This window comes from Euleptes europaea, chromosome 7, assembly GCF_029931775.1.
Source record: "Euleptes europaea isolate rEulEur1 chromosome 7, rEulEur1.hap1, whole genome shotgun sequence".
Taxonomy (NCBI): domain Eukaryota; kingdom Metazoa; phylum Chordata; class Lepidosauria; order Squamata; family Sphaerodactylidae; genus Euleptes; species Euleptes europaea.
Window position 1 is genome coordinate 77,890,683 of NC_079318.1, and position 21,696 is coordinate 77,912,378.

The 21,696-nt window shown below is 46.3% G+C and overlaps 1 protein-coding gene across 10 annotated transcripts in view; it reads left to right on the forward strand.

Moving 5' to 3' along the window:
- DTNB (dystrobrevin beta) overlaps positions 1-21,696 on the forward strand; it is a 157,707-nt gene that overhangs the window by 80,834 nt on the left and 55,177 nt on the right. For 3 of the 10 annotated variants that reach the window (XM_056853920.1, XM_056853924.1, XM_056853922.1), the window contains exons 10-12: positions 1,163-1,240; positions 17,260-17,349; positions 19,803-19,893. In XM_056853920.1, the coding sequence (XP_056709898.1) occupies positions 1,163-1,240; positions 17,260-17,349; positions 19,803-19,893 (259 nt within the window). Of the gene's footprint in view, positions 1-1,162; positions 1,241-17,259; positions 17,350-19,802; positions 19,894-21,696 lie in introns of those variants that run through there. The other 7 variants (XM_056853921.1, XM_056853923.1, XM_056853926.1 and 4 more) reach the window with 5 other exon arrangements.

Genomic DNA, 21,696 nt, shown 5'->3' on the forward strand with positions numbered 1-21,696 from the left:
CAATGGCTTCCTTGCAGACCCAGTCACTGTGTTATAAAGTGATGACAAGGGAGTGTGCGATAGCCCTGTGAGGGGTTTGTTTTTGTTTTAGCCAGATGGTCTTATTTAGATTTGCCAGCAGAGAAAAATTAAACACGCTGGGAGCAATCTTCCAAGGATGACCACACATTTCCGGGGGCAGCCTTGGAAACCTTTCATAATGTACAAGGCCCTCAGGTGCTCCTCAATGTTGACCTCTGGATCCTGGATGGCTCCGAGCTTTCTTGGTTAAGTCTCTTCTAGCCTGCCTTTAACAAACTGGGCTCTCAAAACGTTTGTTAAAGGCAACACCTAATGATGTGTGCCATGTGTTCCCCACTATTGTTTCGCTGAGGGAAGGGGAAGGTAAACCTAATTTGGTTTTGACCTGTAGAGACACTGGGAACTCGGCAGCCAGCTCACCAGCCCAGATCAGGACTGGGGGGGGGGGCTGCCTCGGCTGGATAAGAGCTCTCAAGGGGCCAGATCCAGCCCGCGAGCCATATGTTTGACACCCCTGCCCTAGGAATTTTAAAAGGGACCAGACGTGTGACAGCCTAACCTCCGTGAAAGCTGTGGAGTTCCAGTTCGACAACTAAGCAGTGGTCCTAGTGATTTATGGATGTCAAGTGTAACAGCATGAATTGTGAACTGAGAAGTTCCACATTCAAATATTACCTCAGCCACAAACTCAGTTAGGTTAAGTATTCTTATCATGTACAATTCTCCATCCTATATAATCTCTGAAGTAACTGAGTGGTAAGAGCATTCATGTTGTGGTGCCTATGGCAGGGTTCTGCCCTCCTCCACCCCTGCCGAATGAATCCTCCTCGTCTTCTGGGAAGGGGAGGCACCAATCTGGGATTTTATCTGTCGATTTGAGCCAATCAGTACATAACACATGGCAGATAGGGCCTGGGTGTCAGTTAGTTGCTGCAACCAACAGTGAAAGGCTGAAGCAGCAGTGATGGTAAAGGATGGGAAGCAGCAGAGCCTTAGGCCATGGGGGGAACTGAAGGACTGCAGGCCTGAAGTTAACCTTCAGTGACCTATGAGAAGGTGGTTGGTCATGGGGTTTTTTCCATCTGTGTGCAGTTTGCCCAGTCACTGACCCTAACGTGCCATCTGTGTTTTTGTATTTCAGCCCTCCTCGGCCCCTCGCTAACATGAACGATGCCATGGTTACCCACATGTCTTCTGGAGCCCCCACGCCAACAAAAAGGTAGGCATATGAGGCATTTTCAAGAGGCAGCTGCTTCACTATAAAATATCTGGGGTATAAATTCAAGGATGGGCGATTGGGGAGTGAAGGATGACACTACTGTGCTTTGGGTGTTTCCGAAACAAATGTCTCATTCCTGCAGCCTCTTCTCCTTTCTTCCCTAGAAAAAAAATATTAATTTATTTCCATTCATTTCAGTTTGTATTCACCTGCCCCATCCTGTAACCTGAGTGATTTTTAATACACTACAGAAGCATAAAGGACTTTCGTGAGCCCCAGAATTAGAAACAGCCCCGTTCTCTCTACCCCACTCCATCTCATAGGGCAGGATTCCTTTCCCATCACCCGTGCAAACTCTAAAGAGAGGCTGAAGCAAGTGAACTGTCTGTATAGAAGTGGAAAAGTACAGCTGATGGAGCCTGAAGGTCCAGAGGGTGTTTCTTCTCCATCAAAAGTTCCCTTGTGCTGAGCTGAAGAGGGGGCAGCCCAGGCTACCTGGCTTTCAAACTAGCCCACTCGTTATGCAGTAGGATGACCAAACGGTATTCGTCTTTGAAGGACACAGCAGCGAGTGAATGTTCCACTTCTCAGTCTTTGAAAGGGCTGCCGTAAAGGAGGTTGGGCTGTTAGTTCCATTCCACAGCGCAGAATAAGAGATCCATGTGGAGTTTCTTATTTGTCTATTGAAGAGCATTCCATCTTCAGGTTAAACAAACACAGTTGGGGTTATTTCCCCATGACAGTGCCTTTTGATTTATTTAACAATTAATGTGAGTTTAATTTCCTTCTGTTTCATACGTGTAAACCAATTGTTGATCTTTTCCCGTGTACAAGTTCGGTTTGGAATGATTGAGCAGAGCAGGATTGGTGCAAAATGTTTCTCAGTTCGCCCAGGAAAGCTGATGTGAAGACAAATGGGGGCCGTGAATCCCTCTCGTATACCTTGTACATTTAGTTGTTTTCTGTAGGTTGCAGACAGCCTTGGAAGAATGCATTTACTGTACTTCATTTGTATGCTATCTTTCCTCCACAGTGGGGACCTAAAGTGGCTCACATTGGCCTCTTTGCCTCCTCCGATGAAGTGGGTGTGACTGAGTGTGTGACTGGCCCAGTCAGGATCTGAGCCAGTTCAAGAGAGGAGCGACTTTTCTTCAGAGTCAGTGGAGATAGTGGATGAGATAATTGCACCCATTATGGCTTGTGTGTGTGTGTTAAGTGCCGTAAAGTCTTTTCTGACTCATGGCGACCCTATGAATGAAAGTCCTCCAAAATGTCCTATCTGACAGCCTTGCTCAGATCTTGCAAATTGAGGGCTGTGGCTTCCTTTATTGAGTCAATCCATCTCTTCTTGGGTCTTCCTCTTTTCCTGCTGCCCTCAACTTTTCCTAGCATGACTGTCTTTTCCAGTGACTCTTGTCTTCTCAATTATGGCTTTGGGTGGAAGAAAGATGGAGGGATAAAGGAAAGGCTTACCCTCCTGTACCCCATTCCCCTCCTACCATAGAGACTTCCCTGTGGGAAATGTAGGAGGGTCAGCCAAAATTCACAGGAAGCAAGCCCTGGGAATGATCTAGCTGTTGCCATTACAATTCTTCATTTCCCCCCTGCAGAGCCAGGATAGCAGGTGCAGCAACAACACCTGACTCTATAATTGGGTTTGTGCAGTGCTCCCATTGTTGCTGGCACCAATTCTGAGTTGCACGCCAGCCTTTTTTGAGATGCCCACCTCTTGGGCTTCTGTGCTGCTCTTTGGATGCAGCCTGATCCCTTCTTTAAAGTCTGTGCATTTATCTGAGTATCTGCTCATTTTGCCAGGTACCAAAAGGCTGCTGCTAGACCAAACAATAGGGAAGTGTTGGAGAGTATGGTTGGATTGCCTCTGTTTCAAGGCTTCCTGATAAGCCTCACAAGATTAGGAAAGGGGAGGAAGGAGATTTGAGAGAAACGCTTACAGTCCCATGTGAGCATGTAGCATTGAGCAGGCAAGGTCGAAGAAGGGAACGGCAAAGCAGATGAAAGACACGGTCATCTCAAGGAAAACACTGCTGTTTCTCTGGAAGAACACACGCTAATTATTCAGGCCTTCAGCACATCCTGCTCTTGTTAGCATTTTTTTAAATCAAAGGGACCCTTTTCCTTTCTATGTAAAATATGTATGCATTCCAAATATGTTAAAGCACAAGAATTTCCATTATGGCAGCTTCCCTCTTGCATTCCAACACTCCAACATTCACTGCTGGGTCTGAGACACAGGACTTACCAAGTGTCTTCGTGAATGTTTGGGGTTCTCAAAATCTGGTGCTGACCTTCCTGCCTACAGAAGAGGGGGGCAGTTGCTGGGGGAAAGCAGAAGGAGCTGCGGAATCAAGGTAAAGGATGGGGCGGAGGATGGGGGATGGATGGAGAAAGAAACAAGAATGGACAGGAAGGGAATTTAACTTGAAAGTGCTTATAGGTATGAAGAGCCTACATAGCTTTTTAATCTTGTTTTGGGGAGTCCCCCCAATCTAACAAGATCACACCAACAAGCCATCTAAACTGTCCATGGGAAACTTGCAAGACGGATGATGATGAATAGCCCCAGCTGTCTATCCCCAGCTGTTTGCCTCTTCTTGAGGAGAGCCTCTGAACACTGTGGTTGCATTTTTATCTGTCATGACTAACAGACTGCCTTCCATGTGTCTGTCTCGCTAAAATCCTTGTAAGCCAGGGCCAGTAACTGGAGCACAGGGACAGATAATGACAGATCTCTCTCGTTCCTGGCCTCTAAGAACTTCAGTAGCATGGAGAGCTCACCCCAGGGAAATGCTGGGAGACATGGAGTTTACCCACCTTCAGTGAAATCAGCTGAGAACCATTCGAGCCAGTAGCAGGATGAGGTTACCTCTCTTTTTTTCCTGGAGGCCACAAGCCCAATGATTCATCTGCTGGCACTGATGAAGGCCTTGCCAGACATTCTCCACCACAGGCAAGTGATCGTTTTCTTGAGGTGCAATCGGCAGAGTTCGAAGACAAGACAGCGTGGGCAATGGCATTGCTCTGGGTAGACCCACCTTTTACTTGGAAGGTTGGACTGCTCTGCAGCATGCCCTCTGCAGTGTACAGTGGAGTCATTTTGACAAAAGTTCCTGCTGAGGTTTACAAAACAGTTTTGTGCCAGAGCTCTTGGCTTGCGAATGGTAAAGTGTCCTTGGGGCAAGGTGGGCCAAAGAGCAGTCGCCTGCCCAAGGACGCAGCCTCGTAAGCACTAGAATGGCTGATCTAGGCAATCCGGTCTCAAGTTCCAGAAGCGGTTTGGGAATCACGATGCATGGAAGAATCCAGGCTGTAAGCTCTTGCAGAACACAATACTGCAGTTGTCTTTTGAGTGGCCTAGCCACTGTCTGGTTCTCTCCTTCCCCAGATACACACCTTTTCAAAGCGCTCCATGATAAATGTTGGGCACGGTGACCTGCAAGCCAGTGTTACAAAATGCAAAGAGTCTCTCTTCATTTGGGCAGCTCTTTAGTAGGGGTGGGAAATGGTCTTTTAGGAAGGAACATGGTTGGGTGAGACTTCCTCCTTTTTTGATCTTGGTGACACCAGAAAAGTTTTTCATTTTCACATGATAGTCCTACATGAGGAGGTATCTGAGCACAGAACGCTATGTCAAAACCAGTGCTTCCCAGCCTATATGAGTTCAATGTAATATGAACTAACGATTCTCTGACCACAAACACTGTGTTACCAGACCACTTCCATCTCTACTCATGCCGAAGAACTCTTGAGGCAGTGCCACTAGCTTATTGCTATTGGAACATACGCAGAGTTGCAGCTGGCCTAGGCTTTTTTTTTCTGGCACAGTGGAACAGACTGAAGGAGCCACAAGCTCAGCCTAGCAGTCTGCCCAGGGAAATGGAGCCTTAGACATTGATTGTGTTGATGCAGAGCATTAAGCCCAATGCAAACCTACAAATAAACCAGATTTAAGGGGGTTTACGATATCATGCACTCTTGTTCCTGCAGATTGTGCACACACACACACACACTAGGGTACAGCATTATCTTTTCCATAGTGTGTAAACACCCCTGGTGACAGCTATCACCAGTCACTCACACTATGGAGTTGTTGTTTCTGTTGCTCTTTCTGACAGGATGTTGCTGCTTTTAACAGGTTCTCCTGGGGCCAAACCCAAATCTGTCCACTACCTGTGCTGCCCAATAACTCATTGATTTTATCCCTCACATTTGGAAGAATCCCAAGGTAGACATACAGGGTTGCTCAAGTTTTTATGGTGGGATTCTGTCAGTGTAACCCCGGGGGAGGGAAAAGTTGTGGAGTCGGGTCAGTCTCCTTGGAGACTTTGTCCCCACAAGTGCCTTTGGTTTGTGTGGTTAATAAAGAACAGTCAGTTTCAAAACATATCCTTGGAATTCTGGATTTCCTTGGATTCTCTGATCAGAAGATCAGAAGCAGTGTTTCTCTGAAAGAGTACTTGCCTTCTGCAACTGATCTTCCCCAGGAGCTACATCTGATTGGCCTGGCCAGCAAATGTGGGGCTTCCCAGCAACTGAGTCCATGTGGAAAGGGTATCCTGAAGGTAGATAGATCCTGATGGGTAGCCGTGTTAGTCTTTCTGTAGCAGCAGAAAAAAAGCAAGAGTCCAGTAGCACCTTAAAGACTAACAAATTGCTGGCAAGGTATGAGCTTTCTACTGAAGGTAGACAGTTTGCAAAGTTCCGATATAGCAGACATCTATTCTCATTTTCTCTCTCTCTCTCTCTCTCTCCCCCCCACCAATCCAGATCCCCTTTAGTTCCCTCTGGGAGTATTCATTCTCTCAGAGTTGTAACATCCTGGATAACCGGAGGCTTTTGCATTGCCTGATAGAGTGGATTAAGTTAAAGCATTCCGTGGTTTCAAGTATACGTTTTCTTGCATCTCTCGCATGTCATCTCATCTCTGTCCTTTAATGGAACTTGCCTGGGCTTGGTTAAGTGTGGGAGACACTGCAAATATCTGCGGTTTTATGTTCTTGTTGCAAAATTAAATGGCAGCAGGTTTGAGAGTACTGAGTTGTATGTAGGGGTTCCCTTCCATGAGCAGACGGCACTTCCACTCATGCAAGGAGAGAGCCAGGAATTTGGGATTTCAACTCCCACATTGTCCCTGAGGGTCCCCCGACTCTCAAGAGCAGAAAGCTATAGAAGGAAGCTATAGAAGACAGGAGGAGGTGGGAAGGGTCAATTTTGCCAGTAGAGCTCCACTCACGGATCCAACCCACTCTGAATTTGGCTGTCCTGCTGAGCAGCTGATGGGTGGTCAGAGGGGCTAACAAAAAACACGACCGTTCTCTGATCATGGAAATCTATCTTCCCCATCTTTGAAAAATGATGCCCTTGAGCTAGTGTGAAGGACAGGGAAGCAGTTTGATTGCAGTTCTTGGATGATAAAAATAGAAAGCTATGGGTTTTAAACTATTTTGATGGATTGGGAACAGCCTGGGGAATTCTGTTCAGGGGTCCCAGCAGTAGCTTTGGACAATCTAATGAAGGACAAGTAATTTTGCTGCCTGCTTTTGGCTGCCTCCTTCCATTATTCCCTGCTTGTCTGTTTGCAAATAAAACCAGTATTTACAAAGACATGGTAAGTCCCCAGCATTCAGCAGTCCAAAGGAAAGCAAATCATTCCTTGTGCTACCCCTGGATTTCTCATCACACTGGGGAGAAGGGAGAACCCAACAGTACCATTGCCAGCTCCATTTAAAAAAAAGAGTAGTGACTGGATGTACAAGATGATGCATAATTAAATCAGTTGTTTGTGGGATGTACAACGACTCCTCTGCATTATATTGCTTGGAAAGACGCCTGTGTTTTTCAATGGGAAAATGATGTGCAATTAAGCCAGCTGTTGAAATATGTATGCTTGCATCGATTTGGCTCAGCGTTGCCAAAATGCTCATCTTGGACTCGCAAGGCCGGTATGCAGCGAGGCAGAAATATTAGTCATCCCCATACTATAGGGGTTATTATCCAGCCTATGAAAAGGACATCTTTCATTGGATTTGCAGATAATCTTCTGTAGCTCAGAGGCACGCCACTGTCCCCACAACTGAAGAGCATTGTTGCAAGTTGCTTCTGTTCCTGAAGCATAGCCGGCAGGCAAGACGAATCAGGGGGTGTCAGCTCAAGACTCCAGTATCACTAAATGACAGGAGGGGTCCTCCATAAATGGGTGGGATTTTCTCTCTTAAACTGCAGGATGTTTCTGCACCTATTTTTTGTATATGGGGGAGGGGGGCAGGAAGGAGAAACAGCAAGCATATGTTCAGGGCAGACCTTTCAGTGGCTTGCTTCTTTAATCTTGGACTCCCAACATTTCCCTTCCATGATTGCCTTGAGCTGCCCTCTTCTGCTGGCAGACTCCTTCGGGGCTTCAATATGTGGAGATTCATTTCATGGAGTGGTTGAACTTCAGCACACTTCAGTTGCCTTAAACCCAGCTGTGCCAGTGTTTACGACTGGGCAGTGTCTCTCTTTCTCTCTTTCTCTCCCCTTGGAAAGCCAGCATGGTATAGTGGTTAAGAGCAGCGGACTCTAATCTGGAGAAGCGGGCTCAGTTCCCCACTCCTCCACATGAAGCCTGCTGGGTGACCCTGGGCTAGTCACAGTTCTCTCTGAACTCTCTCAGCCCCACCTACCTCACAAGATGTCTGTTGTGGGGAGGGGAAGGAGATTGTAAGTCACTCTGAGACTCCTTAAAGGTAGAGAAAAGTGGGGCATAAAAACCAACTTCTTCTTCTTGCCCTGCCTGCAAGAAGGCAAGCCCCAGTGAGGTGGGCAGTGGTGGGGGAGCAGGGGACAGAGAGATTTTAGTCCATTACATCCAGGCATGGTATGGGTACATCTGGGCTTGCACAGATTGCTGCTGCATGGGCCCAAGGAAGGCTGACCAATTGCAGCAACAGTAGCACATGCAAATGCCTTGCACTGCTATAGCGGATCTGGGCTAGCCCAAAATTTTCTGGCCTCAAAAAGGATGAAATGCAAACAGCAGCTCTTTGGCACATGTACAAAAAATAATTGGGAGTGTAGTCTGTATATGTAGCTGGGACTTAAAATGTCCCATTCACCATGACTTTGTTAAAAGACCAATAAGTGGGTTCTAGATCAAATCAAGCCTAAACTTTCCCTAGAAGCTAAAATGACTGAACTGAGGCTGCCGTACTTTGATCACATTATGAGAAGGCAGGAGTCACCGGAAAATACAATAATGCTAGGAAAAGTGGAAGGCAGCAGGAAAAGAGGAAGACCCAACATGAGATGGATTGACTCAGCCAAGGAAGCCACGGCCCTCAGTTTGCAAGACCTGAGCAAGGCTGTCAACAATAGTCATTAATTCATAGGGTTGCCATAAGTCAGAAGCAACTTGATGGCTCTTAACACATACACATACATACCCACAGCAGCAAAGATATAGGATGGAAGGGTGAAGGAATTCCTAAGTCCTGGTGCTGTATGCAGAAGCTTGGTGACTGGAACAAGGACTCCAGCCATGCTTAAGTCTTCAGTGACAGATGTTGTTGGGTTGAGGTGGGCATTCTATTCATGGCCTGTGGAAGGAAGGCAATGTCTCTCAGCATGCTGTCTTGCCTTTTATATTGTAACCAACCTCAAGCTCTGCCTGTGTGTATGTTTGATACTGTGCAGTAGAAAAGATATTGGCTGTTAAGATAGATGAGCAGATTGAGGAAAATAGCTGCTGTTTGGAAATCTGGGAGAGGTACATAGGGTGAAAGCTTTTGGCTCAGTGGTAGAGCATCTGCATTGTATGCAGTAGGTACCAGGTTCTCCACTTGAAAGGCTCAAGCAGTAGGTGATCTGAAAGACCTCTGCCTGAGACCCTGGAGAGCTGCCACCCGTCAGTCAATGCTGACCTTGATGGTGTGTTCATGTGAAGTGTTAGCCTCTCACAAGCACTGAGAGATCTTTACGGTAGAGAAGAACTGGAGAACAGAGGAGGGCTGCTCATCTGCTGTTTATTTTTCATGTTTTTGGAATAAAACCTTTTAAAAAGAAATGCTGTGCTGTTATGGCTTCTGACAAGGTTATTGATTTGGGTCACATCAGGTCATAAGAGCCCTTAAGGTCTGCCAAGTCTAGAATTCTTTTCCCAGCAGAGACCAACTACAGACTTATATGAAGCCTAGAAGAAGAAAGCCTTAAAATCAATATACCTCTTTCTGTTTTTTGCCCACCCAGCAACTGATATATATGACTGCCTCTGAGCACGGAGGTTCCATTTTGGCACCAGCCATTGATAGACCTCTCCTCCTGTCTTGTCTCCTTTTAAACAAGCGCTCCATTGGACATTAATCCACATTTTGCTTAGTAGATTCTTATATATTAATTGTATTTGTACTGCACAGTGCATTATGTATATTGACATCTATCTTTGGATTTGATGAGTACATTTTTTATTTTGTGAACTATTGTAGGTATTGAGCGTCTCAATACATTTGGGTGAGTTGACATTTTGCCAGAGGCCATCTTCATATCTTGTGGCCACGAATCCCGGCAGTTATCACTCTCTAGCCCTGGGACCAATTTAGCTGTTGAGACTTTGTTTCTCGAATTGTCTCCTAGTTTGTGTAAGCCAGGTGTATGGAGGATGTGGTTCCGTGGTGAGACATGACACCTAATATGGGCAGAAACTACCCACCAAAGCTGTCTATTTCTTTTTGTGCCTTTCCAATGCAAGAGGCGGTGCTGAGAAGGAGCAAAAAGCTGTGGAGGCCTTGAGATCTATTTCGAGCTATGCTGTGAGTTGGCAGAGGAGCAGCACTTGAGTCTGTAACGTGGCAGAGACAGAACTGGGTCAGGGAAAGCATCCCTTTTGGAGCAAGATACGTTCTCCCAGAAAGAGGTGCCTCTTTTAAGAGCAGTTTGTTAAGCGGCCTGGTCTTCTGCATTTCCTACCATTTGTCCAGCCCTTGTTTTACGGTTTTAATCTTCCAGGGTGAGCAAAAGAAAACATTCTGTAACAAGCCATGCAAGGTTAAAAATTAAGCACCAGAGCTGTCTGTACTGTGCCTGCACACCAGCTTCCAGGTTCTTATAGACTGGGCGTGTAGAATGCAGTCGCAAGAAAGCTGCGGTTCTTCATCTTCCATGTCCTGCATTTACTTTTCTATTATTTCCAACCAAGAGAGTCTGGCTCCTCCATTCCCTTACCGCCACGTCTCTGCTGATTCTTTAGATCTTGCAGTAGCAAAGCTCTCTGAAGGAGCTCATTTGGAGTCACAGGCCTCTCCAGACAAGAGGAAATCTCCTTAGTACATGTTGAGCTGTAGATAATGCAAAACCCGCTTCTTTATTACACAGGAAAGAAAACATCAATTACATTTGAAGCGGCATCCATTGAATTATAACAATAAATCCATCTGCTTGGTTTACGCTCAATCTTGTGTAGTCACAGCGCTGTGAATTTGAGAGATTTGGAATAGATTGGGTGGTGGTTCTTTCAGAGGACCAGCTCCTACATCTGCTGGTTGGGAATTTGCCTTGATTGATGATGCACAATTGGTTACAAATCGCTGTTACCTTGCTGTTAAGGGAGGATTTTCATGAGATATCAGTGGTCCACAGCATGGCATTTAAACCAAATCAGAAGTAGATTTTGCTCATCTGCTTTCCTGCAGGCGCACTTCAAATTGTGCTCCTACGTGGTTATATTGTAAAGGAGCCAGCTGGGTAAAGGCACTGAGCAATTTGAAGATGTCATGAGATGATGCACACACCCTTCTCTTCCTCTTTCCTGAGAGTTTTTATTGTAATGAAATAGTGTGATTTCACTGACTAAGCACGTGAGAATTTGGAGGCAAAAGAATCCAAGGTGAGCAGCTATCTTTCTTTAATTAACGGTCATGTTTACTAACATTAAAGGCAATTTAATGGATACAGGTGACTATAAAAGTAAATTATTGTACTTTGGCAGAGGCTCATTTCCCACTGAAGAGATAAATAAAATTTGTTCGGCCCAGGCACATGTTCACTTATTTTTTATTTACGTTATTTAAAGTCCTCCTTTCTTGCTGCGACACAAGGCGGCTTCAAAAATTCAGACTGTGGCTGTAGGCATACATGATTAGATACCCTTGCATATAAAAAGTTCCGTCCACATAGAGTGGTTCTTGCTTAGTTGTCTTATTAATTTGCTAGTGTCCCTGACCTAGATAGCCCAGGCTAGCCTGATCTTATCATATCTTGGAAGCTAAGCAGGGTCAGGTCTGGCTAGTATTTGAATGGGAGACCACCAAGGAATACCAGGGTCATGTCATGGAGCCAGGCAATGGCAAAGCACCTCTGAATGTCTCTTTTTTTGTCGCTGCATCACACTGGCTGCTTATATTTAACTTATAGTCCATCCATACTCCAAGAGCTTGTTCACATATACTGCTACCCAGAAGTGTATCCCTCATCCAGTATGCATGTCCCTCATTTTTTTTACCCAGATGTAGAACTTGGCACTTAATCCTTGTTGAATTCCATCTTGTTCACATCCACCCACTTTTCCAGTGTATTCAGATCTCATTGAATTCTATCTCTAAGACTGGGCCTAGCTGGCCTATGATATCAAATCAGCACAGGTCCCAACTTTTGCACATGGCCAGTTGCTTTCTTTGGAGGCTCAACAAATTCGCTAATATCCCATTACTGTGGTGCAGATTAAGCAGTTGACAGCCGAGCACGTTTTAGGTGACAGCACGTAGAGAGCCATGAAGTTCATTGGCTTTGCACGCCTTTAAGATGAAAAGATGCCACTCGGGATCAGTCCAAGAGCAGACAATTTAGGTCCCTGTGCCCAAAGGAAGCTCCGCTAGCACAGCAAGCGGCCCCTCAACATCCTTGCTTCCCAAGCACGTTTTCAGGTATAGAGTTTTGCTCCTGGAAACTATATCCAGTGGGTAGTTTTAAGATGCTGACACTCTGATTTATTGAATTATGGTGGCCAGGAGTAGCTGAGAAACGTGGCTTAACCCCCCCCCCCAGCCATTGCCAAGTGTTAAGCTCAGCACGTGATTGAGCCAGACGGCTCATTCCAGCTGAAGGCAGGCATAAAAAGAGAATTGGCATGTTCTTTAACCACAGTGGACCACCAGCTTCCTCACAGCTGTACAAGAGTTGTGCATATTAACAAATCAAACACTTGTTCAGTTGTTGCTCTTTTCCCTCCCACAACTCTATATTGGCTATATCAAGGGGGTGCACTGTAGGTGTTATCTGTTCATCCCATTTTTTATCCCCCTTTCTCCCCAAGGAGCTCAAAGAAGAGTACATAGTTCCTCTCTCCTATTCCATGCAGAACTTTTTATGTAACCCACAGGCATATAGGGGAGAGCTTTCCACAGAATGCATAGGTGCAGCCTATGGGGAGAGCTTTCCCATGGCCCCTCAGATGAGAAAAGCAGCCATGTTACTTCTGTTTTACAAAACCAAGCAGGATTACTGACTGTCCAGGGGTTCTCTTTTGTATTGCAAGACTTGGGCATTTGTTTCCTTCCAATGAGATGCCATTTGAATTTTATGGAGGACTTCCTGTTTTATTAAAAGTAATGACTTTTCACTCCTGCTAAGCCCAGCTTTATGGCTAGCTTATAAAATGCCACAAGCAACCATTCAAGTCAGCTGGGGGCGTAATGACTTTAAAGCGTTACTTGGGGTCAGAGGTGACCCATGTAAATATTCACATGCCGTAAAAGTAATTGGAAAAGGTTGCTTGTTTAGAATTCGAACGGTGAGAGAGACCCGACCTTCAGAAATGGCCTCCAGTGGCTGTGCAGTTTCTGCCGCCTTTGAGTCTTTGTTATGGCAAAGACATGACTGTTAATGATTCCTCTAGCCAATGTCAACATCTAACAAACTGGAAACAGAAGGGCGGGGGGGCTTTGCTATTCTCTGGTTCCCTGTGTTGGTGTAGTCTGAATATTCTGTGCTGTGGTCTAGCATATTCTTTTTACACCATGACCCATCAATGAAACAGAATTGCAGAATGGATACTCTACTTTTCCTTCTTAACATGAGAGATCCTTTACCTAAATCCCCTCCCCATTTGGTTTGTCTAGTGCTGTCCTTTAGGAAGATGACTGAAACAGTGTTTTGGGTCCAGTGGATCTGTTTCATTAACAGAGGTTCTTTCCTTGGGCGGAAGGAGTCTTCTGGAAGAAGGTGCCTCTGCTAGCAGATCTAAGAGATATGACCCAATTTTTAGGTAATGTTTTCAGTTTAAGTTAATTTTGGTTTGGGTTGCTGATATTAAAATGGCTGTTTTTGGCTTTTGTGTTGGGGTTAGTTGCGGATTTTGGTGTTAGAGGTACTGACAGGTTTATGACCATATGAAGCTACCTTGCACCTTGCAGTGATGGACCACTGGTCAATATGGTCTACTGTAACTGGTAGGAACCCTCCATATTATCAGTTGGGAAAAGTCCCCCTCCGCAACCCCTGCTACCGGAGATCCTGGAAACTGAATTGGGACATTTCTGTCGAGAAAGTCTGTCTTCAGCACTCTGAGCCATCTTGGTTGCTGATCTTTTAAAAAAAATTTCACCTTGGCTGCCAGACTTGTCTATTGATGGCAATTTTCAGTGTGTTTTGATTTAAAATGCATGTCTTCTACCTTGACTTTCATTCTTTTTGTAAGCTACTTTGTGAGTACTTTGCACTGGAAAGCAGGATAAAAGTATTTTAGCACATAAATAAAGCAGCCACCGCAGTTACTGTCCTTGCTTAGAGTTTTCCAAGGTGAGACTGGGCATTCTACAAACTTCCCTGGGCAATGTCTTGCGGAGTCTGAATATTTTTCCTTTTATTGGTTAAGCTAAAACTGACCTCCCTTCCTTATAATGCCTACCCCGGGCAGCTGCTGCTTACACGTTTCTCAGTGCCGAGGATGAAAGGGAGTTTTCCCTTCCTCTTCTTTCTGATGTCCTTTGAAATAGACACAAAGTTATCGGCACAGCACTCCTTTAGCTCCTTTTTGGAGATGTAATGAATCATTGCTGAACTTGAAATGTGGCGCCCAATCAATGAACGGCCTCTGCGCCTCTCGCCCTTTTCCACAGCAGCAAAGGATGAAGGCAGAAATTCCTCCGTTTTGCGTCTCCTTGCTTTGGGCTGTGTGTGTTCCTGGGCATGTGCCTTTGAATCCTCACAGGTGTTTGTGTGTCAAAACAGAATGAATATGAAGCCAGTGCATGTGAAGCAACCTGAGTGGAAGCCTGCGGCCATAGCAATTACTTTCTTGTAGTGGCTGGTCTGCAATCCAGAACAAGTCCACCCCACCCCCGTCCTTACGAATCCTCCACCCCCCTTGGCTGTCTGCTTCCTTTAAGCCTCTCACCCTTCTGCAGCCTTTCCCATGCTCAAAGCACCCTGAAATGATGTGGGAAGGGGGTTATATTTCTTCCTCTGTAGGAGGTGGCAGTGGCATAGAACGGTTTTCTTTCTTGCTTTTGAAAGCCATCACAGGATTGTGGCTGACTCAGGAGGCCCTCCGTTTGAGCCTCACCTGTCCTACAAGCCCACAAGTGATGCCACTTTCCCATGCTCCCCCATCTATCATATGGGGGTAGTAATACTTGTCTGCTTTACAGGGTGGCTGTAGGGATTACAACAAGGTAGTGCTTGTCAAGGATTTTGAACCATTGAGGAGGATGTTAAGTGTCCGTTAAACATTGCGTATTTTTTAGGCGAGGGCTTCCAAGTGGGCCCGGCCCGGCTGCTGAATGAGATCATCTCTGCCCTTGAGCCCACTGTCAGGTCAGACAAGCTTCTTCTGATCTCTCAGATGCTTTGCGCGTAGCAATTTCCTTCCCTGCTTCCTCCTTTTGTTAATATAGTTTCTTTCTGCTTGGGGCATCTCCCACATGCCTCTATCCATATACACTTCCCAGCAGCAGGGCTCCTAAAATGTCCACTGTCCAGATAACATGTTGATTTCCATTAAGAGACCATGTTTTTTTAGATGTGAGTGTGAATGAGGCAGACCAGTGTGCTCCAAGCATGCTCAGACATCCTAGCAGCTGCCCTAAAGTTGGTGGGGAAGGAAGGGATGGTGGAAGGACTCCTTTCAGTGGGGCAATGTGGATGGATGAGTGAGTGGCTGATGGGATGAGTGAGATGCAGGCAAATCTGGGGTCTCTTCCATCACTGCCTACCGCCAGGAGCAGATGCTTGCCTTTGGGGGGTTATTTTTGGATTTTATTTGTTTTATTTACTTTATTTATAGTCCTTTCTCATTGAGAATCAAGGCGAAATGAAGAATTTACCAAACAATGCAAAATAAAAAGTCAATATAATACATCCAAAAAGCCATGCAATAAAACTGGATTACAGAATTAGAGAATGATGAAATCAGAACTGTGTAATACACTGGTGTCGAACTTAATTGTTACGAGGGCTGGATTTGACATAAATGTCACTTGGTCGGGCCGGGCCATGTGTACCATAAAATTTAATGCCAGGTACCGGAGATACAAAACTATATAGAAGTCACATGCAAAGCCAATTAATGATATTATTTTTACTTTATTTTTACTTAAAATACAAACATGCTAAAAAAATAACACAGTATTTTCTTTTATTTAACAGTCTTTGATAATTGACACCTTGGGACTGGGAGAGGATGCTGCCTCGGCTGGTGAGCCCGCAGCTGACTTGCCCACCCAGATCAGGAGTGGGGGACGGGTGGCTGCCTCGGCTTATGAGCCAACAGTGGGCTGGCTAGCCCAGATCAGGACTGAGGGAGGTGGCTGTCTTGGCTAGTGATCCTGCAGCGGGCTGGCCAGCCCAGATTGGTAGCAGGGTGGTGGTGGCTGGCTCGCGGGCCAGATAAGAGCCCTCAAGGGGCCGGATCTGCCCCCAGGGCCTTATGTTTGACACCCATGGCATAATACATCTAATAAACAATGCAATTAAAAAGACACCTGCTTTAAAATGTTCACAGCATCTTCTGCTCCAGTGAGGTGGAGGAAAGCCAGAATTAGCTCTTTGCTTTGGGGAAGAGGTGATTTGTGGAAGAAGCAAGTAGGCACCGAGAAGCACATCAGTGGGTGCCATGGTGCTCACCAGCACCACATAAGATAGATTATTGGATAATAAGTAGCATAGAAACATAGAGCTGGAAGGGACCCCCAAGGTTCTTCTAGAAGTACGCAGAGGAAGGCAAAAAACCTCCAGGATCCCTAGGCCAATCTGGCCTGGAGTAGGGAGAGCTGCGTCCTGTTCTCTGTTGTTGTGGAGGTGAAATGGTGGAGGAGGGGAACCATGCAACTAAAAGTTGCATTGAGTTCCTTAGAGAAAGAGCCAAATAGTAACATGATAAACAATAAAGGATCTCGAGGCACTTCAAAGACCAGCGATGTATTGTCGCTGCAACTTTTTTCCAACCAGATCTGTTTGCCAGATGCATGAAGCGTTACACTGGAAAGCCTATGGCCAATGACGGCCACCATTTTGTAAGTGTATTGTGCTTGCACAACACCCTCACTGCTGTTTTTCAAATGCCACATAGTGTTGTAATTGTTTTCATTTGATTGTGGCAACTGTTGAGTAAAGGGGGTCGCATACAAGTGTTCACGTCAGGACTAGTGGTTTATATGATGTGGAGGACACTAATCGGGATTTATGACCAGTTGATCACTCTTCTCTCTCATGTGCAAGAGCCTTATCTTGGAAAAGTTATGCAGCTGGTAGCCAGCTGGAGGGTACTGGTAGAACACTGGTTGTGGGGGGAGGGGTGGCAGGACGGACAGCTCTTTTTCCAAGACCTTGTTTATACCTCGGACATGGTAGGCAAACTTGTACATGAAGTTCCAGCAGACTGTTCCTTCCATTTTTTGTAATGCTTATGTTTACTTATTTTAATTATTACCATTATTATTTTGCATGTGCATTTTCCACCCACAAGGTTGTTTGTCCCATCACCTCATCTTTATTCCTGTTGTGTTTGTTTCCTTTTGCTTTCGTCATCTCACTAGGTTGCAGTGCAGCTTGGCCGTCCCCGGTCGGCTCAGCGATGAGCACGCCCTGATAGCAGCCTATGTGAGCCGGCTACAGAGCGGTACACGGTTAGTGTTAGGAGAGCGGTTGGGTGGGGTGGCATTCTCTCTTCCCATTGACGAAAGGTTCAAAAATTCTGAGAGCCACTGGACCTGGCTTGCCTTGTTATCTTAAAGTTGTACATTTAGGTTTATTTACCCACCACTTCATAAGAACATAAGAAAAGCCATTCTGGATCAGACCAAGGCCCATCAAGTCCAGCAGTCTGTTCACACAGTGGCCAACCAGGTGCCTCTAGGAAGCCCACAAACAAGACGACTGCAGCAGCATCCTGCCTTTGTTCCACATCACCTAATATAATAGGCATGGTCCTCTGATAATGTAGATAATAGGTATGCATCAGGACTAGTATCCATTTTGACTAGTAGCCATGGATAGCTCTATCCTCCATGAACATGTCCACTCCTCTCTTAAAGCCTTCCAAGTTGGCAGCCATCACCATATCCTGGGACAGGGAATTCCACAATTTAACTTCATAAAGAGGGAGGAATGTATTCCAAGATTTCTGGGGATACGCTTGTTGGGTTTTGTTTGGCGGGTTGGTTTTGAGCCTTTGGCCCAAAGAGAGTTAATTTAAAAATCATCTTCTCTCTCTCCTCTCCCCCCATATTTTGGAAGCTATTTAGAAGGGATTTGTGGCAAGCACCAAAATACTTTCAAGTGTCCCCAAACAGTGGGAATAGGCTGTCCTTAACACAGCATCTGTATCCCAGCAGGCAATCCTTGGCATGAGACTTGACAAGTACAGATTCTTCCCATTTCCTTTTCTGCCTTCCAGACAATGAGGTGTCTCTGATAGTGACTGTAGGCATCCATTTCATTCATCTTCACGATAGCTTCAATATGGGAAGGAGGGGAAGAGAAGCTGCCTTGGGTGGGGGGAGGGTAGACCCATGCCATTCCCTATCATTTAATACAAAAAAACCCTGGGCTAATGACTTCTGTGGTTTTGACTGCAGCAGGGCTGCTCCATCCTCCTGTGTTTCAGAACCTCTGCTTGAGCTGTTCTCAAACTACAGCTGGATGGATGCTCCAGTGGCACACTGGGAGTCTACTCAGTCCAAGAGCCACACCGATACATTCCTTTCCTTCAGGGCACAGGAGGCTCCAGTTTGCAGAAATGGAGCTTTTAGTTCTCATGTCTGTAGTAGATTTGTAACCCTAGTGTAGTGGTTAAGAGTGGTGGGATGGAGCTGTGGACTCTGATCTGGAGAACCGGGTTTGATTCCCCACTTCTCCACAAGAGTGGCAGACACTAATCTGGTGAACTGGATTTGTTTCACCACTCCTACACACGAAGCCAGCTGGGTGACCTTAGGCTAGTCACAGCTCTCTTAGAGCTCTGTCAGCCCCACCTACCTCACAGGGTGTCTTTTGTGGGGAGGGGAAGGGAAGGTGATTGTAAGCTGGTTTGATTCTTCCTAAGTGGTAGAGAAAGTCGGCATATAAAAACCAACTCTTCTTCTTCTGTTGCCTAGGCTCTTGGCAGCTTTTTTTTTTTTTTTAAAGAAAACCACATATTAATAGAATGGCCCTAGATATCCATGAATATCTCCAAAACAGTCGGAGTTTGTTCTTGCCTGAAGCAGGGGTGGGGGTGCAGCTGCCCCATATCTCTCTGGCTTCTGATTGGGACTAGGCTCTACGACTTGTCTTCTGCTGGGTCTACTTTCAGCCCTGTGGGTTGCTTGTCTGCCTTTCACTTTAAATAGAAACCTTAAAAGACAGCAACAACAACACTGGATTCTCCCAAGTGATATGAAATCTGGCTGGCCTGTCACTGCCCTTGCTCTGGTGCTTTGGCCTAGCCTCCAGCTGCCGCTTTGTGACAATGGAGCCCATTCAGGTCCCAGCTTGAGCTCTCATCAGATTGCTATATTTGAAATGACTAATTTTGCTTAATTCCTCTTACCATTTAGCCACTGGAGTTTGAAATCCTTAAATTTTAACTCAAGGGTATCAGGTTTAAAGCAGTTTTCTTGAGCTGATGCCAAGTATACATTCATTAGATTTTTGCAGCCTTCCACCAGACCAGTGGAATGGTTGGATCAGGGCCCCTGCGTGTGAGAGCTGGGAGCCGTGCAGTTCTTCTGATTGATGCTCTTCAACCCTACTTAGTTTTTGTTTTGTTTTAATTTGCCAAACATAAGAGTCCCGTTTGCTCTGACTAAGGTTTTTTAGGACACATCATCCACTGCTGCTTTGTCACCTAAGTTGCCCTTGAATCAACCACACAATTCTCTTGCTCTTACAGGTCACTTTGCCTCCCCCCCCCCCCACTCCAAGTAGATGTAGAACTGAGATTGATGTGGGAGGGAGGGCCTTACTGAGGCCTGGTCACATTTTCCATGAGTCGTGTGGCTCCAATTCTATATGATGTTTATACAGCCATGGACTACCTTCTTCTGTTGGATCGATGAATAGTGATTGATTGGCACATGTTGGCTTTCTCTCTCCACAGCAGCGTCCTCGATAGCCCCAGCAGACTGGACGAAGAGCACAGGCTAATCGCCCGGTACGCTGCCAGGTTGGCTGCTGAAGCTGGCAATGTGGTAAGGAATGAGACTGGCCCCTCTCTCTGCACACCCGAGCTTTTAACTTCTCTATTTTAAAGGGGATGCAAAATCCCAGCTCCAGAAGGGGGCAGCTGCTCCCATTTCCTGAGTCCTTGCAGTGGCCTTTGGGAAGCAACGAGAAAGCCCTGACCTCCCGTCTCTTAAATAATGTGCTGCACCTTCACAGGTGAGGCAGCAGTTCGCACAAACTGTATTTGGTGCTACTTGGATCCATCTTGTCTGTGTAGTGTCCATACAGCGTGAATCCTGCAGCCTCTGCTTGAGACCATAGCACAGGCTATTTCCCTGGAAAAGGCAACAGCTGGTTCAGTGAGGCAAAGCAAGGAACCAGCTGTACACACGACGGAGGCTGGCGATGGCTCCCTGTGAGCCGCAGGAACTGCGGAAAACCAGCACAAAGAGAAGCTTCTTTGACCGCAGGAGCCCAGTGCCCTAAAAGGGTCTTCTGGATCAGTGTGAGGAACCTTGTTCCTGCCCCCTCTTGGCTGCTCCCTTTGATTGCTGCCTGAAACATCAGTGGGGCTTGCACAAGAGAAGCTCCCAGCGGATCATCTACACTGCTATCATTTTGAAATTATTTAACTGCTGGGCAGAGCGCGCGTTGCAAAGAACTTGTCTGTGCTCGTTTGCCATGAAAGGCCTCGGCAAGCAGGCAAATGTAGGCCAATTACTTATACGAGGTGCAGTCAGAGCACATTCACCCGTGGAGGGTTCGCGCAGCCCAGTGCCTCATTTAGAATGTCCTTTGTTCGTGTTGCTTGGCATGCAGCATTAGCATATCAGAGAAGTTATGGCCTAGAGGGAAACCACAGTGCATGCAAAACCCCAGGTATCTTAAATGACAGGTTCCAGAGGGGTAGTCATGCTTGGTCTGTTGCACAGAAGGTGCCTCTGAGCCCTGCAACACTAAAAGGCTGGCGGCTTTATTGTGGCAGAATTTTTTATGGACCGGAACGTGGCAGATAGTCTGGCGTCGTGGCTAGAGTGCTGGACTTTGACCAAGAAGGGCTCAGATCTCTACGAAGCAATGAAGCTCCCTGGGCCAGAAATTCTTTCTCAGAATAACTCACCTCACAGAGTCTGGAAGATAAAACTGGGGAGGGGGCAAACTGTGAACACCACCCTGAGCACCTTGGGAGAAAGGTGGGGCAAAAATGTGATAAGTGGAAGTGGTCACCGTTATACCCTGAACAGACAGGGGAGTATCTGTTCAGGGTATACATGCCCACCTGCTTTGGCGGTAGCCATCTCATGCATTCTGATGAGGTTGGCTCTGAACCCGTGAAAGCTTTTGCCACAATAAAGAAGTCCACCTTTAAGTGTTGTTTGGATTTCAGAAGAGATGAAGAGTTCGTTTTTATACCCCACTTTTTCTACCGTAAGGAGTCTCAAAGAGGCTTACAATTGCCTTCCCTTCCTCTCCCCTCAGCAGACACCTTGTGAGGTAGGTGGGGCTGAGAGAGTTCTGAAAGAACTGTGACTTGCCCAAGGTCACCCAGCTGGCTTCATGTGGAGGAGGGGGGGGATCAAGCCCAGTTCTTCAGATTAGAATCCACCACTCTTAGCTACTATACCATGCTGGCTGGAGGAAAAGGAGACACCACCTTAATCCTCTCCAGCGGCCAGATCATGCCCAACTAGCAAGTCATAACTGGGCACTGAAACAATCCTCCTTACTAGCTGCACCTTGAAGCGGGGGTGGGGGGGAGTTTTCGGGACAGACAGCTCTCCAAGGCAGTGGCCCAGGAAACCGCCCCCCCCCATAAAGTAAGTGCCCAG